This window comes from Muscardinus avellanarius (genome assembly GCF_963383645.1).
Source record: "Muscardinus avellanarius genome assembly, chromosome: 7".
Lineage (NCBI taxonomy): Eukaryota > Metazoa > Chordata > Mammalia > Rodentia > Gliridae > Muscardinus > Muscardinus avellanarius.
Genome location: NC_137793.1, coordinates 78421120 through 78440791, shown reverse-complemented (window position 1 = coordinate 78440791; position 19672 = coordinate 78421120). Strand labels below are relative to the sequence as shown.

Genomic DNA, 19672 nt, shown 5'->3' with positions numbered 1-19672 from the left:
TGAGCTACAATAAATATTTTTAAGACTAAATTTCTAAGAACACCTAATACCACACCACCAAAAGTATTAGATGAGGACACCTAGTGTTGCTAGGAAACACCAGATGCTACAATTAGCTCTACTATCATCTAGGTATATTGCAGACATTCCTGCTGCTACTGTACACTAGGAATACCACAGCTTCCCCTGCTTCCAGGACAGGGAACTGTAAGTATACTCTTTAACTTTTCTTGCATTTTTTTCTCCCCCTGTACTGGGGATGGAACTCAGGGGCATTCTACCTCCAAGCTACATCCCCAGCCCTATATTTTTGTCTTTTTATTTTTTTGAAACAGGGTCTCACTGAGTTGAGAGGGACCTTGCTAAGTAGCTGAGACTGTCAATCCTCCAGTCTCCGCCTCCTGAATGCTGGGATTATGAAGCCTGTGCCACCACACCGGCTTCTTGCATCTTTAACCTAGGTCAGATACTTCACTCTTCCACAGGAAAGTAGGAATTGAGTTTTTGTTTCCATCTTGGTGAGACAGAGCTTACAATGTGGGACTTTCTTCAACCACAAAAATGATCAAAAGCCAGGGGTCGTGGTACACATCTGTAATGCCAATGAAACCAGAGGATTACAGGTTCAAGGACAGCATCAGAAAGTAGTGAGCCTCTAATTAATCTAGTGAGACCCTGTTTCAAAATAAAAATAAAATAAGGCTAAGGGTATAGCTCAGAGGTAGAACGCCCCTGAGTTCAATCCCAAATCTTCCAAAGATGCTATACAACTGCTAACATGACTAACATCTACTACGCAGAACACCACTAATAAATCATTACCATTAAAGAACAGTTCACGAGAATATGTTATATACATTTGCTTTAGCTAAGACATGAGGATGCTTCAAAATTTAACCATAACACATATTTTAAAATCTGTTCATTGAAGCTGGGCACGGTGGTAGCTATAATCCTAATACTTGGGAGGCTGAGCAGGATGATCACAGGTTTGAGAATAAGCTCTGCACCTTAAGACCCTGTTTCAAAATAAAAATAAAATAGGTAAGACATCCTTGCGTTCAATTCCCAGTTCCACAAAACAAATGAATAAATCATCTCAACTAATGATGCATCCTTCCCCAAAATTTCAAAATTTTTAAGTGTATATGGTGAGATGAATATAACAGTACAATACACACTGAAAAATACTGATTTAGTTTTATGATTTAGTTTATTATTTAGTTTTATGATTTTAGTTTATGAATGCCAACTTGTAAATATATTTAATAACTCACTTTATACACTCTAAGAGAGCAGATCTTAGTCATACACAAAAGTGAGTCCGGGTTTCAATAAGAAGTAAAGAAGAGCCTTGGCCTTCTGATTAGCTTATAGCCCATTCAATGGAGCACCAATTAGTCTTGAGAATTAGTACTTTCTAACCTTAGTTTATGTGAGACAAGTCCTTTAAAATGTCTACTAGGCGCAGTAATGATTTCATCATGAAATGTCATATAAATTTATGTTGTATTTGATTGTGATGCAAGCAGTTAAGTATCATAATCACAGAAGTTCAGTAAGCATGGCTATCAGCTTGTAATTTTCAATGTCTTCCCACTGCATTTTGAATAAATTCTAAATTTCTTGTTCTGACCAACAAGTGAGCTCCTTAAAGCAGTCTTGTTCACTAATATAGCCAGAAGTCTAAACATACTGCTTAACACAATGTAAGCAATCAGTATAAATTTGTTGAATGAATGATCATAAGAATTATTTTCCTGTGTTACTAACTACATCCTTAACAAATTGAGTCAGCTTCAAAAGCGACTAAACAATTAGCTTACTGTCATGCTTCTTCAAAAGGCTCTTAACAAAATCCAACAGGTTATAAATATATAACAGGTTTATAAAATTTTATTTACAGTACCGAGGACTGGACCCAGGGTCTTTAGCATAATAGACAAGCATTACTCTGCCACTGACCTACATCCCCTTCCCTTTTTGAAATGGTGTTTCACTATGTTGCCCAGGGTAGCCTCAAATTTATTATCCTCCCCCCTCAGGCTCCCAAGCTGGGATTGTAGGCACCAACACACCCAGGCTCTAACATATTTATGTAGTAGCAATTCCCAAGTTTGTTTCTAAGGACACTAATGACGCAAAAATATTTCTTTAAAATGGAGTTCAAGGGTCCTTTCTTATACTTAGTTCCTATCAATATCTCTATTTGGCTATCTCTAAGCCATATCTCAAATTTAGAATGCTCCAAACTAATAGGATTTTTACCCTCTCCATAAATGGCAAGCATCCTTTCAGTAGTTCAGATTAAAAAAAAAACAAAACTCTTCTTGACCACTTAGTCTTATATCCTCATCCAAATTATTAACTAATCTTGTTGATTCAACAAGCAAAATATATCCATAATCTCAGCACTTCACTGTTATCATCTAGATTCATGTTGGCTATAGAAAATTAAGAATTAAGTGTATAGTAGTTGATAAAAAGCTTCCCCCATACAATAAAAACCCTTGAGGTACAGTGAAACAAGTTTCATACTAATACTTGAATTCTTTACTGATAAGTATCCACCCCTGCCTCAAATATCCATATCTAAAAAAGCCTCTTTATCACTTAATATGTGCATCTTTTGCATACCATATCGTTTAATATTTACGTTCTTGCCAGCTCAGTGGTACTTTGCAGGCAATAAACGGAAGCCAGGTGAAATCGGGTAGGTTTCCATGGCTACAAAATCTGCGGAACTGGAATTCAACTCAGTCTAAACGCAAAGCTCCCTGTACTCCAAGCTGCTGCTCCGTGTAACGAAAGAGAACTCGTGGAACTGGAACGTGTCTTCAGTGTACGTGCAGGGGTCGTGCTTTTCGGATGGTCTTGACCGTATTTAACCCGTCTTGTAATCCGCGGGTTTAACACTTACCGGGAAAAACCTCGCTATAAAGCCAATGTGAAGTTGTTCGGCACTCTTGATAAAAACCTGGTCTCAACTAAACGTCCGAAAAAACAATTTCACAATCTCAATTTCTTGTTTTTACAAACCAGCCACTTCTACTGTTTGGAAAATCGGCGGACTGTGCCCTCTAGTGGCTAAAAATGGGTCCAGCACTAGAGCTCGCCTCTCGTTCAACTGGTGCCAGGCCAACACCGCGATCCCGCGATTTTCCAGAGTCCCCGCCCAAGCGAAAACGCTGGCACTCCCCGCCCAGCAACAGTCCGCGCACGCGCCGTCCCTGCCTCTCCGGAAGCTGCCAACACATGGTGGCGCTACTTCCCCCCACGGCCGCTTCACCCGCTCTTTCCAATACCTTTGTCCAATTCCATAAGAGCAGAGTTAGCATCCAGTTCCTGTTCGCCATAGCCGGCATCTGCCAGGAAGGACTTAGTTGAGTTTGACGCCATGACCCGAATAGTTACTCGAATAGCCTAATCAGAAAGATTGCAAACTCTGCCCCAGTACCGCCATCTTCTCCCGCCGCTTTCTCGCGGATTTTCCCTCCGCGCGCCGTCAAGCCCTGTTGCGCATGCGCCCCGCTCACCCCGCGGTTCGTCGGCGCCTCCGCGGGCCCCCCGCGCAGGCGCTCAGGGAGCTCCTGAACTCTAGGTTCCCGCGGCTGGAAGAAAAGGAGGCGGGGATTAGAAGAGGGAAGTGACTCCCAGGCGCCCCGACGCCGCGGCGGGAGCCAATCAGAGGGCGTGACGTCAGTTTGGCGCGGAGTTTGGCGGCCGGGGCTTACAGTGGCGGGAGTTGGAGGCAGTAACGGGTCGAGCCGTGAGGGGCGTCAGCTCCGGTTTCTGGTGAGGTCTGGGGGCGGATTCACAGCTCTTTCTTCCGTGGAGCCTCTTCCTTCGGCCCAGATGCTCTTCAATTCGGTGTTCCGCCAGCCCCAGCTCGGCATCCTGCGAAATGGTGAGTAACGGTCTTAACCGCTGCTGATCGCGGGCGGGATCCACCTCCCCCGAGAGTCTCCACCTCGGATCCGGGCCGACTCCCATCCTGCTTCCCAGCCTCCGCGTGCTTCCGCTGCAAGAGCGAATTAGCGTTAGCGCGGACCCTCGTGGAAAGTTCTACTTTTCTTCCCTCGGATACTTTTAATCGGAATCGGGATTTTGGAATCGGGATGTAGGCCGAAGGAAGGACGGGCGTTGAGTTAGCTGGGCGCCCGGGCCCCTCACTGCTTACGTCAATGTCGCGCGTTAACTAGAAAACGCATCTGTGTGCTGGGCGCGGGGGAGGGGGCGTCCTCGCTGCAACTCCTGGAGGTCGACGACTCGTTTTCTTTCGTTTGTTGTGCCACCTTCACGGTCCCTATTCTTTGCTGTTGCAAGCTAGAGAGCACGACCCACTCTTAAGGAACTCAATCGAAGAAAGAAGACATCTGCTTTTTTTTTTTTTTTTTTTGCACAGTCAAAATCTCGTTCCCCACCATTACTGCATGATCATAACGTTTTTACGTTACAGAGTGAAAAATGCCCATCTAACCACATTCTCCCTGAAAATTCCACTGTTAAAATTATTCCCGGTGTTTTTGGATGCCAGAGTGGTCTCACCCAAAAGTGAGATCAAACCATTTTTGTTTTTTCACCTCACGGTGTACGTTGCACTTAATTTTTGCGTTGGTATGTATGCTTTAAGCGATATTAAGTCCAGATCCAACTTACTTTCATAGTTGTTTAGGCTGCTTAGGTTAGAATGTTGACATAAGAGATTTGAGCTTAGGTTTGGGTGTCATCAACCAGATTCCATTTCTGATAAAGGAGTTAGCTAACCAGACTAGCCTTGGGCAGAAATAAAATCACGTATATAAAGGTCGATTATTATTCAGAGGTCTCCTTCCTCTTGAAACCACGTGGGAAACAAACAAAAGAATCTGAGAAGGGAACTTTGATTCTTAAGGTCTGTGAAAAGAATGTTGAGACTATCATCTCTGAACTTTTTGCTCCCAACCTAAAACTTTATAAATCTTTCTGTACTTCCCTTTTGGATACTCTTTGTAATTATGTTTTAAATGCCCCGTTTTCTGTTTCTCCTATGACCGTACTCGGGTAATTTCTTGTTCCTCTAAAGTCCTCTGTGTTGTGAGTGGCGGTACAGTATAGTGGTTAAAAAATCTCTCTTTGGCGTTAAGCTGCCTGAGTTTTAATTAAAACTCTTTACTATTTGTGTGACCTGGGAAAAGCTGTTCAGATAATATCTTGTCATTTCTCCAGCCCATCTGGCTACTTTTTCTCCCGTTTCTTTCTTCTGTTCACAAATATTCACTATTATGTGGTAAGCACTGACACTTATTACTATTAAATATTAAACATTGAAATCTATACAACCTTCTTTCCTCTTCATTATTGGTTTAAAAAGCTATGTGGGTCAATCTTTGCCCAGATGGTCCGCCATAAAAGCATCTCAAGTTCAAATGCCCCAAAACTGAGCTCACTTTTCCTCTCAAACCTGATATATATATATTACCTATTATAGGGAATCACATTGTTATTTTAAATCAGTATTCCTAGCCAGAAACCTGTTAAGTCATTCAAAGACTCTGGCTTCCTCATTATTACACTTTCAGAAAGTTCTCTTAAAATCTCGTGAATCCATCGTCTTTTCATCCCTATTGATTATGCTTTTTTTTTTTTTTTTTAAAACCATATATTGGGTCTGTTCTGCCTTTTCCTGTTCATTTCCCTAGCCTGGGCCTTAATACAGTCTTGTTTCAACTGTGTAACAAGTCTTCTAAATGACCTCTTAGTTTCTTTCTCATAAATGTATTTTCCACGTGGCTATCAGTGGTCTTTATAAAATAGAAATCTGATTACTTACTTTTCTGGGTGTTTTCAGGTTGTTTACTAAAAGGTTTTATTGAAGGAGGGAGCCAGAGGAAAGCTCACTGTCAATGGTATGCATATATTATCACAATGAGCTGCATTATATGTGAGACTATAATGCGTCAATAAGAGTTTTTTAAAGTTGCTGTATAACTTTAAATGTGCGAAGAATGTGATTTCTGGCCATGTGGTCAATATTAACATTTTAAAAAATTATCTAATAGAATATGAATACTAAAGTGATTTAATAATAATATCTATTTTTAAAATACAACTTTGGCTAGACTTTCTACAGAGTTACTTTTTCCTCTTGAAATTATTTCTTCTGTTTTTTTTTTGTTTTGTTTTGTTTTTTGTTTTTTCTGTACTGGGGATGGAACCCAGGGGCATTCTACCTCCAAGCCACACCCACTGTCCTATTTTTTATTCTTTTACTTAGAAACAGGGTCTTACTGAGTTGCAAAAGGCCTCACTAAGTAGCTGAGGCTGGGCTCTAACCACGAGCCTCCTGTCTCAGCCTCCCGAATGCTGGGATTACAAGTGTGTGCCACCAAGCCTGGCATCTTGAACTTATTTTTATTTTATTTCACTTACAGACTTGTCCTAATTTAATTTAATTGTATATTTGAAAGGTTCTTTTACTGATCACCCTGTCATTCCCCTATGTGTCCAAAATATATATTTAAATTGTAAGCTGGGCATGATGGCACACATTTATAATTCTATAGTACTTAAGAGTCTGAGACTGGAGGATTGCAGGTTCTCAGCCAGCCTTAGCTGCTTAGTGAGACCTTGTTTCAAAATAAAGAATAAAAAATAGGGTTGGCCATGTAGCACAGAGGTAGAATGCCCCTACAGCTCAATCCCAAGTACCACAAATAAGTAAATTAAAAAATTGCTCTTTTGGGGGATTATAAGCCTCCTAATGCTACAGGTTTTCCTTGGGCCAACTTGTCATCATAGTTATTAGTAGAATGCAATCAATAGAAGCTATAACTAATTTTGATAAAATTATTAAGCAAAAGTCTAATCTATTGAAAGTAGGGGTGTGTGAGTGTGTGTACATACACAGGCATTGGAGTTTAAAATCAGTGGCATTCTACCTCTAAGCTATACCTGCAGTCCTATTTTATTTTTATTTTGAAATGAGGTTCTCCCTATGTTCACTACTTGCTGAGGCTGTCCTTGAACCTACCATCCTCCTGTCTCAGCCTCCCAAGTACTGAGATTACAGGCATATGCCATCACACCCAGCTGAAAGTATATCTTTAGAGAGGTGGTTTTGGGTGTTTATGGTGTGCTTCTTAAAGGAATTATCCAGTCATCTCTTGGTTGGGGCCCCAGAAAAATTTTGTTTTTATTTAAAAATATTTAGTGGATTCCCAGAAGTTTTTAATACCGTGAGTCAATGCAAGGTATAAGATAGTAACATGGAGGCCGGGCGTGGTGGCGCACGCTTGTAATCCCCGCGCTTGGGAGGCAGAGACAGGAGGATCGCGCAGGTTCGAAGCCAGCCGCGCGTGCTGGCTTAGGAGACCCTGTTTCCAAATAAAAATGTAAAAATAGGTCTGGGAATGTAGCCCGGAGGTAGAAGGGCTTCCAGGAACCCCAGTACCACCAAAAAAAAAAAAAGAAAAAAGAAAAAAAAGAAAGAAAGATAAAATAGGCTGAAGGCTTAGCTGGGAAGTAGAACACCTCTGGGTTCAATCCCCAGTGACACAGACATGCAGACACACATAAATAAATAAAAAAAATTAAAAAAAAAGATAGTAACATGGGAATGTCTTTCTTTTATAAAATGGAAGAAAGGTGATGAAGGTCACTGACATCAGTTTTAGAAATTTATAGAGGAGTACATACAAAGAGAAGTTGAGTTTCTGGAAATTGATTTGTTTAAAACTCATGTTCATGTACACTTGGGCAATCTGCATGTAACCTCAGGGCATTAAGCTATATACTGATTAAATAATAGGCATTAAGTGAGTGTTATAGGGGAAAGCATTACAGGTTTGTAATACTTATAGCATTATAGCATTACATTGTAGATGTAGATAGCATTGTAGATGAATATGTGTGAACTAAACAAAAGCAGCGTTAGATGGTTCATCAATGAATTGTGTCTTGGTGGGGAATTATAGAAATGGAGTAGGCAGGGACCACCCTTACTTCAGAATGTCCTTCAGTTGGATATTAGTTACAGGCAGTGAGACAGTTGAATCACTGCTTTGTTGTAAAAGTTTAATTTTTTTCAGCAAATACTATTCTTGAGTTCCACCAAATTGTTCAAGATTTCCTTTTGAATGTATGTGTTGCAGTCACTAGACATTTTTAAATCCAACACCACATGCGTACATTTACATAGCCTTAAAACAGACTTTTTATTTTATTTTAATTTTATTTATTTTTTGTTGTTGTTGAACTGGGAATGGATCCCAGGGCATTCTACCTCTGAACTACACTCTCATACCTATTTTATATTTTATTTAGAAACAGGGTCTCAAAGTAACTGAGGCTGGCTTTAAACCTCCGCCATCCTCCTGTCTCAGCCTCCCAAGTACTGGGATTACAAGCGTGTACCAACATGCCTGGCTAGACTTTTGTTTTTAAATTCTGTAGATGAATATTTGTGAACTCAACATACAGGATTATTTCATTCTTCTTTTGGTGGTCTTTAATAGCTTCTTACAGTGATATCTGACATGGAATTATTATGAAATCATGAATAATATTCTTTGCCACCTTTCTGTCAATTCCTTTAGGTTATCTCTGTCAACATCTCAAACTAGATTTGTCTGTAGTTCTGTCAGGCTAAAATACTTTCTCTAAATAGTACTTTTGATGAAAAGTAAGAATTGAAAGTACCCTGAAATAAAAATTTGTTAAATACTCAAGCCGGGCGTGGTGGAGCACCTTTGTAATCCCCCTGCTTGGGAGGCTGAGACGGAAAGATGGCACAGGTTCAAAGCCAGCCTCAGCTACTAAGTGAGGCTTTCGGCAACTTAGTGAGACCCTGTTTCCAAATAAAATATAAAATATGTCTGGAAGTATAGCCCGGAGGTAGAAAGCCTCTGGGTTCTACCCCCAGTACCACCAAGAATTTGTTAAATACTCAGACACTCTCAACAAATTGTAAATTCATTGCTTTCTCAGATCCTTAACAGTTTTCAGTAATTATTTCTTGTATGAATGTTTCTTCTATAGGTTGAGCATCCCTAAAGCAGAAATCTGAAATACTCTAAAATCTAAAGTTTCTGAGCACCAATATGATACTTAATTTTTGCTTTCTAGCCGGGTGTGATGGGGTACGCTTGTAATCCCTGCGCTTGGGAGGTGGAGACAGGAGGATTGTGCAGGTTCGAAGTCAGCCGTGCTGGTTTAAGAGACCCTGTTTCCAAATATAAAAAAGTATAAAATAGGTCTGGGAGTGTAGCCCCGAGGTAGAAGGGCTTCCAAGAACCCCAATTAACTATTTGGGATCATGAAGCACATTAGGTCTCTGACCTAGTAGAATAAACTTTCCCTCTACCCTGAATTTCTTGCTCACTGATATAAATACAATAAGAATTAACTCATTTTTCAAGGTCTTTTCTAAAGGCTTCCCTGACCCTTTGGCCAGGAATATCTGAATATCTTCTAGGGTAGATACATAATGCTTTACTTTCAAGTTGCTCTGCTTTATAATACTCTGATGTTGTTACAACACTTTAGAATTCTAGAATTTCAAGCTCTGTTTAAAAAAAAGGCAAAATTATTAAGTTTATATGGTACTGGCAGTAATGAGCACATTGACACATTTCATTTATCTCTTTGAGCACTGGATTTTGATTGATGGTTGTTAGAGTTTGTAACATTATTGTTAGAGGCTACAAAAACAGTAAAATTTTTATTGAAGAACTAGTAGTTTCAATGGTGATGCTTTTGTGGTTGTTTCTTTGTTGGGAGAAGGGGCAAAAACTTTTTTAATGTGTAGAGGTCACTTGTTTCTTCTAATCTTTAAGTACCAATGAGAATTTTTTATTACAAATGGTAAGCCCAAAGCTATACCTCATCAGAAAATGGGAGTACATTTTCCTTTCTTCTTTAGGATCTCTTTTTTGTGATATTGAGGATTCTATTTTATTCTTGCAGGTCTGAGGGTAGAACCCAAAGGCATTTGACCTCTGAGCTACATCCCCTGCCCTATTTTTTATTCTTTATTTTGAAATAGGGTCTCACTAAGTTGCAGAGAGCCTAACTAAGTAGCTGAGGCTGTCCAAGAACTGCGTTCCTCCAGTCTCAACCTCCCAAATGCTGGGATTACAAGCATGCGCCACCATGCCTGGCTGATATTGAGGATTGAACCCAGGGGCATTCTACCTTTGACCCATACCCCCCAGCCTATGTTTTTTCTTAGTTGGAAACAGGGTCTGACTAAGTTGCTGAGAGCCTTGTTGAGCTGCTAGGCTGGCCTTGAAACTGTGATCCTCCCATCTCAGTCTCCCAAGTAGTGGTATTACAGGCATGGACCATGGGGCCCAGCTTTGGGCTCTCTTAAGAAAATACCAGAAGCTGGGTGTTCTAAAGGACCATAGGTAGTGAATAGGTCTTTATTAAGTTCTTTAAGAACAAATACCCCTGCATTTGTTAGAAGTACTAAAATATACTTCATTAGAATTCTATAAGGAAGTTTCTTGTTTCAGGATGGTCTTCACAATATCCACTACAGTCCCTTCTAACTGGTTATCAGTGCAACTGTAATGATGAGCACACTTCTTATGGAGAAACAGGAGTCCCGGTTCCTCCTTTTGGATGCACCTTCTGTTCTGGTAAGAGAATTACTATTTAGACTAAGCTTGAACAAAAATAGTTTATTTCCTGCTTAAAGGGAAAATATATAGACATTTTACTTTGCAAAAAAAAAGTAGTTCAGATGTTATTTATTTATTTGCAGTACCAGGGACATTCTAACTCCAAGCTTTTTTTTTTTGCGGGTCTGGGGATGGAACCCAGGGGCATTCAACCTCCAAGTTACACCCCCTGCTCTATTTTTTATTCTTTATTTTGAAACTGGGTCTCACTGAGTTGCAGAGGGCCTCACTAAGTAGCTGAAGTTGTCCGCGAACAGCGATCCTCTGGTCTCAGCCTCCCAAATGCTGGGATTACAAGCGTGCGCTACCACGCCCGGCTTAATTTATTTTGAAATGAGGTCTCACTAAGATGTAGAGGGCCTCTCTAAGTAGCTGAGGCTGGCGGCAAATAGCGATCCTCCTGACTTAGCCTCCTAAGTACTGGGATTACAAGTGTGCACCACCATACCTGGCCAGATGTTACAATTTATCAATAATTGTTCTCTCCTGATTTATGAAATATTCTTATATATATGGAAAGAATTGCAGAGACTCACTCACCATGAAAATGGTCTTGTTCAGTTAATCTGGTTGAATATATATTCATCTGTGAATTACTGGAGAATATATGAAAGAAATGGAAGTCCTTTTGTCTCTTGTCTCTCTGTTTTTTTGGTGGTACTGAGGATTGAGTCTAGGGGCTTTTTTTTTGTGTGTGTGTGGGTCTGGGGGTGGAACCCAGAGGCTTTTGACCTCCGAGCTACACCCTCTACCCAATATTTTGTTATTTATTTTGAAACAGGGTCTCACCCAGTTGCAGAGGGCCTCACTAAGTAGCTGAGACTGTCCGCGAACCGTGATCCTCTGGTCTCAGCCTCCCAAATGCTGGGATTACAAGCATGCACCACCATGCCCGGCTTAGGGGCATTCTATCTCTGAGAATACCCCCAGTCCTTTTTTTAAATTTTGTTTATTTGAAACAGTCTCAAGGAAGGTTGCCGAGAGCCTTGCCAAGTATCTGAGGTTGGCTTTGAACCTACGATCCCCCTGTCTCAGTCTCTGTGTACTGAGATTATAGGCATACACCACCATGCCAGCTTGTCCCCACTCTTAATAGTGGTGAAAAGGAGATGGTCTATGTCCTCATATTGCTTTCCTTTGCCATTGGTCAATACCACTGTTTAGAACTACTATTGATTTAGCCCTTCTTTACATAAGAGTCTACCTAGAAGATAGTTTAATGGTTTGAGTCATTTAATACCTTTATATGCACTCTAAATTTTTTATACACTCTAAATTTTTTGTGTCGCTTTTTATATATCCTTTATTTCTTATTTAGCTCCCAGTATGGAACACATATTAGCAGTTGCCAATGAAGAAGGCTTCGTAAGATTATATAACACAGACTCACAAACTAGCAAAAAGAAGTGCTTCAAAGGTAAGTCTAAGTCTATAATTTTTGTTTTAACATTTTTTAACCCAAAAAATCTCAAGTAAATTGCTTTATGAATTAAATGTATTTTAATACATTTCCAATTATATTCATTTTTCCTTTAGTCTGGTTAGGGACTAACTTAAAAGTAACAGTAGAATGCCCATTTGAAAATAACTGTTAACTCTGGCAAAACCTGTACTAAAAGTTAAGAAAAAATACATTTTAGAACCAAAAACAGTTTTCTCAAAAGGTTAAATCTTTTATACTTAATGTGAAAAAATTAGTCAAATATTTTTCATATGTAAAGAAGCAGTTCTACTGACCATAAGAAGCTGATCATTTGGAATCGGTAAGTCAACTGTCAAAATAACTAAAATAAAACTAGAATTATAAATTGGAGAAGTACAAAATGGCTAGAAAAATTTCATGGAAGATGGAACATTTGACTTAATCTGTGGTGTTTAGACCAGTGGAAATGGAAGTATTCAAAGAGCATTGTGAAGATTTTTTTCAGCTGGAGGATGTTTCAGAAAGATTCTATTTTAGAGAATACTACTGGTCAACTCATATAAAGGAATTTGTCATCGGATTATAGTTCTCATGATATTGATAGGAATGTGTAATGTGTCTGAGTGCACAAATGCTCTTTGGCCCATGGTCCATAGGGTGCTGATCACTCATCTTTATTCACTACAGTTTTCAAAACATATAAGGCTACCATAGAACAGTCTACATAGCTCACACACACACATTTTTTTTTTTTTTCTTTTTCTTTTCTTAGAATGGATGGCTCACTGGAATGCAGTCTTTGACCTTGCCTGGGTCCCTGGTGAACTTAAGCTTGTAAGTGACTTTTATTTTACTTAGATCTGGGTAAATACTGGTAAAGGGTTTTATTGTTAAATTGTGCTACATTATTTTTGAAAGGTTACAGCAGCAGGTGATCAAACAGCCAAATTTTGGGATGTAAAAGCCGGTGAGCTGATTGGAACATGCAAAGGTCATCAGTGCAGCCTCAAGTCAGTTGCATTTTCTAAGTTTGAGAAAGGTAAGTTTATGAACAGCCAAAATGCTTTTGTTTAATTTTGAATAAACCTAATGGCTGTTTTCTAGTATGTTTTCAACTAGTATTTACTCACAATTGATTTTCATATTTTTACTGTTCTGATGGAGAGGGAAGATTTAAAGAGTGATATGATATGGAACAGTACTGTAGCAGCTAGGAAAAACTTAGTAGGGATGTTTGTTTCTCACTAACTTTTTTTAACAAATAGACCAACAAACATTTATTTCAAAGAAGTTTCTGAGTTAATTGTACTGTCATCAGAATTATAGAGATAACTGTTACAATCTTCTTTATCATTAAAAATTTACTGTTAGCCAAGCATGGTGGCACATGCTTGTAATCCTAGTACTTAGGCTGAGACAGGAGGATCACAGGTTTGAGGCCAGCCTCAGCAACTTAGCCCCTCTACAACTTTGTGAGATCCTGTTTCAAAAATAAAAAATAAGGGTGGGAGTGTAGCTCGAGGTAAAATGCCCCTGGGTTAAATCCCAGCATCACCAAAAAAAAAAAAAGAAAAGAAACAACTTTAAAGAGGAGTATTTTATTTATTCACCTGAACATTTAGGGATATTAAGCTGAGTTGTTAAGCTGGTTTGGACATCAGTTGTATAAAGTTATGCCTGTGTTCTCAATGACTGCACTTTAGTGGTACTTTAGTGGTAGCTCACTTTAAGCTTATAAAAAGTAACTTATGGTCATGAAAATTTGCCTAACTAAAGGAGCATAAAAAAGGATAATACTGGCCTGGCATGGTGGCTCATGCACATAATCCCAGCATTTGGGAGGCTGAGACAGGAAGATCACGGTTTGCCAACAGCCTCAGCTACCTGTTTCCAAATAAAGAATAAAAAATAGGGCTGGAGGTATAGTTCAGAGGTAGAATGCCCCTGGGTTCCATCGCACTACCACACACACACACACACACACACACACACACACACACACACGTATAACACTGTATCTTTTGGTCCTTTTGCTTAATTTTTAAAACTTCATGTAAATAAATCTATGCCAACTTGGTCTAGTAGAAAAAAAGCACTGAATTAAACATTGGAGCAGGTAGCTTTTATTATGGCTGCCAGTTGTCCATAGGTGGTCAAGTGTGAATTAGTCTAGGCCACATGGTTTAGTTGGTGAAACAGACAAGATTTTAGCTGCACTCATTCCCTCAGCCATATTCCTTTCTGCAGGGCACACTTTTATAACCAAACTTAGAAGCCTTGTGATTTATTCTAGACTCTGCCTCTTTCTAAATTCTTCCATCTTTTTGGTACTGGGGATTGACCACAGGATCATTTGACCTCCAAGCTATACTGCCAGTCCTTTTCTTTTCTTTTTTTTTTTTTTAAACAGGGTCTTACTGAGGATGGCCTCCAACCTCTGATCCTCCTATCTCAGCCTAAGAACTAAGAACTGAGCGTGCCCCACCACACCTGGCTTATAAATCTTATGCATTTTTTTTTTTTTTTTTTTTTTTTTTTGGTGGTACTGGGGTTCCTGGAAGCCTTTCTACCTCCGGGCTACACTCCCAGACCTATTTTTACATTTTTATTTGGAAACAGGGTCTCCTAAGCCAGCGCGTGTGGCTGGCTTCGAACCTGTGCGATCCTCCTGTCTCTGCCTCCCAAGCGCGGGGATTACAAGCGTGCGCCACCACGCCCGGCAATCTTATGCATTTTTAAGCAAAGTCATTTTAATTTCCCTGGGCCTTCATTTCCTACTTTAATGAAACCAATACCAAATTCTTTTTAACTCACAAAAATAATTGCAAACATATGAAGAGGTGAGCTATTTTTAAAAACTGAGGACCGGATGAATACTTGATGGGATTTTTTGGTTTTGTTTTTGTAGGGCTTTGTTTTTTGTAGCATGGTAAAAATGTTCATTGGTAGTTATTTCAGCCCTATGTGGATGAGATACAAATACTAATTGGATATAATCACACTAATGGAGTGGGCCTTTCTTAAATATTTACCACCTAAAAAACAGGAAAGTTGACTTTCAAATACATGTTTTATGTGGCCAAAAGAAGAATAGAATTTCTAGTAGATAATTAAAATTGATGATAATTTACTTCTATTTTTTTCCTACAAACTTAAACTTGTATTTGTACTTTCTTTCTCATTCTTTATTTTCAAGCATAAGGCCAATCCTTCCTCACTGGCCAATTAGTTGCCAGCATAGATTTTTTTTTAATTTTTTTTTTTATTGGTGCACTGTATTCATACATCATAATGGGATAAAAAAAAAAAAACTTTTGTAGACATACGTGCACGCATCGCCCAGTTAGCCCCTACCCGATCCCCACTTCATTCCCTCCCCATCCCTCCTTCCCATGCTTGGCTTAGTGGTTGACATCTAGTATTATAGCAATTTATCCAGAATTAACAATGATAATCTCACATTACAGTTTAATTTGTCTGAGACCAAGCTTTTGATGACTTAAAGAAAACATTTCAATATTTCTTTTTGCTTTCTTTCTTACCAGAGAATATTTTTTTCTTTTTTTTTTTTTTAGGTGAAACTATCATACATTTATTTAATTTTTTTTTTTTTTAGAAAAAATCTATCCTAATATGGAATATGGACTCTAGATACCCAAAATGATCTTGAAAAAGAGAAAAGCTAGAAGATGTATTTTTTTTATTTCAAACCTTATAAAGCTACAATAATTGAAACAGTGTAGTACTGTTATAAAGGCAGATATATAAACCATTGGAGTTAAATAAAAGCCTAGAGATAAATTCTTCCATATATTGTCAAATTATTTTTGTCAAGGTTTCCACGAACATTTGGTGGTGGAAATAATAATCTTTTAACTAAATATTGTTGAAAAATAATAATTACATGAAAAAGAATAAAATTGGACCCTTACCTAACACCATATATAAACATTAACTCAAAATAGATAAAAGACCTAAATATAAATCTTAAGACTTTAAACTTTTAGAAGAAAATCTGGGTCATAAAACCTCACAACATTGAAATTGGCAGTGATTTTTTGGATATGATTTCAATGGCACAGGCAACAGAAGGGTAAACAAACTCCCCCAAAAATAAAAAAAAATTGTATATCCAAAGACAATGTAAAGAGAGTTAAAAGTTACTGATAGAATGGAATAAAATATTTCCAAATGCTATATCTGAAGGTATATTAATATTCCAACTAGAAATCCTAAAAATTAGCAACAATAAAAGCAAACAATACAATTTAGAAATAGGTAAAAGACTAACATAAATAATGAATCTCCAAATATAACCAATCTTAGTTGTCTGTTGGTTGGAAATTCTTGTTTCTCTGGTTCTGGTGTGTGTTACATATTTCTTTTTTGTAGTTAATCTCTTTGAGTATTTTCTCTAGCGCTGGTTTTGAAGACATAAATTCCTTCAGTTTCTGTTTGTCATGGAAGTTTCTTATTTCCCCATCTAATTTGATAGAAAGTTTTGCTGGGTTAGGAAATTTTTGGCTGGAAGTTGTTTTCTTTCAGAGTTTGGAATATGTTACTCTAAGCCCTTCTGGCTCTCATGACTTGGTTTGGGAAGTCAGGAGTGATTCTAATTGGTTTGCCTCTGAATGTCACTTGGCCCTTTGTTTTTGTTGCCTTTAAGATTCTCTGCTTGGCTTCCACATTGGTCATTCTGATAATTATGTGTCGTGAGGATCCTCTTCTCCGATCCTGTCTAAAGGGAGTTCTATAAGTTTCCTGGACCTGTGTATTGACCTTTTGCTCTATGTTTGGAAAATTTTCTGCTATTACTTCCTTGAAGAGATTGTTGATCCCTTTGGTTTCACCTTTTCCCTCCTCTATTCCAATTATTCTTAGGTTAGCTCTCTTAAAATGGGCCCATATTTCTTCAATGTTAGATTCCTGCTGTCGGATATTTTTTTCTATATTAGAAACTATGCATTCATTTTTGGAGTGATCATCTTCTAGGAGTGATATTCTATTCTCCATGTGGTCTATTCGGTTGTTAGAAAGTCCTCTATTATTTTTACAGTTATTTTCCTGATTTGATCTTCTAGAAATCTCTGAATTTCTGTTTTATCAGGTTCTGAAGTTTCGAGGTTGTGGGCATTCATTGCTCCATTGTTATTCCTCTTTCCCATGATTTTGGAAGTATGTGCCTTCTCTGGGTTCTTCTCTGGGTCACTACGACTTCACTTAAGGTGCTCTGGATCTCGAGTCTGTGCTATCTCAGTCACCACTACTCCTTTACTGGGTTGTATCGCAAAGTCTCAGACCCAGGAAGTCAATCGAGGCTGCTTTAGACCATGGGGGGTGCCAGGTTGGGCATTCTCCTGCAGGAAGTTGACTAGTGTGATATCTCTGCCACCGCCATTCCCCTATGGGTCAAGTCCCTGGGAGTACAGTACTGGGATTTCTCCTCTAGGGGCTGTAATTTGACTCATGGTTGTTGAGTGCGCTGATGGAGCTATAGTGGACTCGGTGAATTCGCTGCTGCTGCCGCCGGTGGCAATATGGCACCACTGCCATGCCCTCGGCTGTGAGGCTGGCATATTTCTTCTCTGGTTTTGAGCTCCGCTCTTGAGTCCCTGCAGGGTGTGCTGAGCCCAGCCCCTGGGAGCTCCCTGTGCCAAAAAAATCTGCCGAATTCCTCCCGGCTGATCCGCAGCGGCTCACCTTGGCTCGCTGTCCACCCCTCCTCTCTGGAGCCTGGTGGTTGGTTGAGTGCCTTGGTCTGGTGCCGTCTGGTGAATTCGCCGCTGCCAGGCAGTAAGGCACTGCTGCTGCGTCCTCGGGCATGAGGCCGGCGTATCTCCTCTGTGGCTCTGAGCTCTGTTCTGAGTCCCCCTCCTCTCTGGAGCCTGGTGCTGCAAGGGAAGATGGCGCCCGCGCTGCTTTGCGCTGCAGCTCTGGCCGCAGCACTGCGGTCTGATTTCTTTCTGGTGTCACATTTTTCCAGCCCTCTTTTTCTCTGTCCCTTGCATTTACATTTTTTGTTTCTCTGCTGAGGGTGTTTTCTGGCTATGAAAGGCACTGATTTTGTGGTAGTCGCCATCTTCCCAGAAGTCTCAGGTTTTTTAAAAATACTAATTGAATGAGAATCTCTAGGAAATTGGCAAGTTCTTATTTTAAGTTCCTCAAAGGATTCCAGTGTGTGTGTGTGTAACTGGAGATTGAGCGCAGGGGTATTCTCTCTGCATGCTGTACTCCCTTCCCAGCCTTTTTAATTTTTTATTTTGAAAAAAGAGCTTGCTAGGTTGCTGAGGCTGGTCCTCAAACCTGGAATCTTCCTGTCTCTACCTCCCAAGTACTGGGATCACACACAGACATGTACTACCACATCCTACTGAAAAACATTCTTTATCCTTTTATCCTTCCTAAAACCTTATATCAACACTTTTATCCCCATAGCTTCTATATCTATCTGCAAAAACATACTAAGCCTGTGTTTTCTTTAGGGGTTATCTTTTTTTTTTTTTTTTTTTGCGAGTCTGGGGCTAGAACCCAGAGGCATTCAGCCTTCCGAACTACAACTTCTGCCCTATTTTTTATTCTTTATTTTTGAAACAGGGTCTCACTAAGTTGCAGAGGGACTCACTAAGCCACAAACCACAATCCTCCTGTCTCAGCCTCCTGAATACTGGGATTATAAGCATGCACCACCATGCCTGGCTTTATCCTTTCTTATTTTCTGTCATTTCTATGTTTTTTAAAAGTAAACAAAAGCTGGTTACTTCTTTTTTTAAAATCTCAACTTGTACAATCTGCATTCCACATCAAGCTCTAGCTGAAATCACTTTTTTTTTTTGTTGTTGTTGTTGTTGTTGTTAAATACTCTTTCATTTGATTTTATACATAAACCACACTAAAATGCCTTCCCATAGGGAAAAGGCAGCATTTTGGATACAGGGAATAACAAAAATATAAAGCAGACATTGCTCCTTATTTTCAACCATTGCCTTTAATAGGCTAAAACACAAAGTGAATAAGAGTCCAGTCTTGGTTCTGATAGTAAAGGAATTTCTCCAGTATTTTAAATATATTTAAATATATATAGTTTTATAAATCTAAATATAAAACCAATATTCAAAGGTTTGGAGATGGCATTCCTCATTTTTGTGAAAAGTTGAATGTTACTAATAATGTCCAGCCGTATCTTTAGAAAGGGAAAACAGTGAGCATTTACTTTACTAGAATTACTGTCAAAATGGGTGAAACAAAACAACATATTCATTTAACTACAAGCCAATTTTACTTAAATCAGGAGGAATGTCCAACAAAAATATTCTGCCAGCCATTCATGGTCTGAATTCTGGTGTATGGGATCAATTAAATTATAGTACACATAAAAAAGCCATGACACATTTGTATTGTAATAAATAAGGCAGTGGCTATTACTCATGAATAGCTTTCTTGAGCTATTAAGCTATTAAGTCTGCCCTTTCTCCCTTCTTAATGCCAGCGAAGATAATTTTTGTTCCAGGGATGTACTTTTTGGGGTTCTCCAAATACTCCCTCAGTGTATCCTGCTCCCAGGTGATGCCTTTGTTCTTGTTGGTGT

General features: G+C 39.1%; 2 protein-coding genes across 6 annotated transcripts in view; one reads left to right on the top strand and one right to left on the bottom strand.

Annotated features, from left to right (window-relative positions):
• The window catches only part of INTS7 (integrator complex subunit 7), a gene marked incomplete at both ends in the record, with an annotated part of 85267 nt that extends 81868 nt beyond the window's left edge, over nucleotides 1–3399 (bottom strand). For all 4 annotated transcript variants that reach the window (XM_080699385.1, XM_080699387.1, XM_080699386.1 and 1 more), the window contains one exon: nucleotides 3306–3399. In XM_080699385.1, the coding sequence (XP_080555511.1) occupies nucleotides 3306–3399 (94 nt within the window). The remainder of the gene's footprint in view (nucleotides 1–3305) is intronic.
• A 456-nt stretch (nucleotides 3400–3855) lies between these two features.
• DTL (denticleless E3 ubiquitin protein ligase homolog) overlaps nucleotides 3856–19672 on the top strand; it is a gene marked incomplete at both ends in the record, with an annotated part of 53170 nt that continues 37353 nt past the window's right edge. Inside the window, 5 exons of one of the 2 annotated variants that reach the window (XM_080699527.1) lie at nucleotides 3856–3907; nucleotides 10497–10622; nucleotides 11983–12081; nucleotides 12860–12921; nucleotides 13006–13126. In XM_080699527.1, the coding sequence (XP_080555653.1) occupies nucleotides 3856–3907; nucleotides 10497–10622; nucleotides 11983–12081; nucleotides 12860–12921; nucleotides 13006–13126 (460 nt within the window). The remainder of the gene's footprint in view (nucleotides 3908–10496; nucleotides 10623–11982; nucleotides 12082–12859; nucleotides 12922–13005; nucleotides 13127–19672) is intronic. The other variant, XM_080699528.1, reaches the window with a different exon arrangement.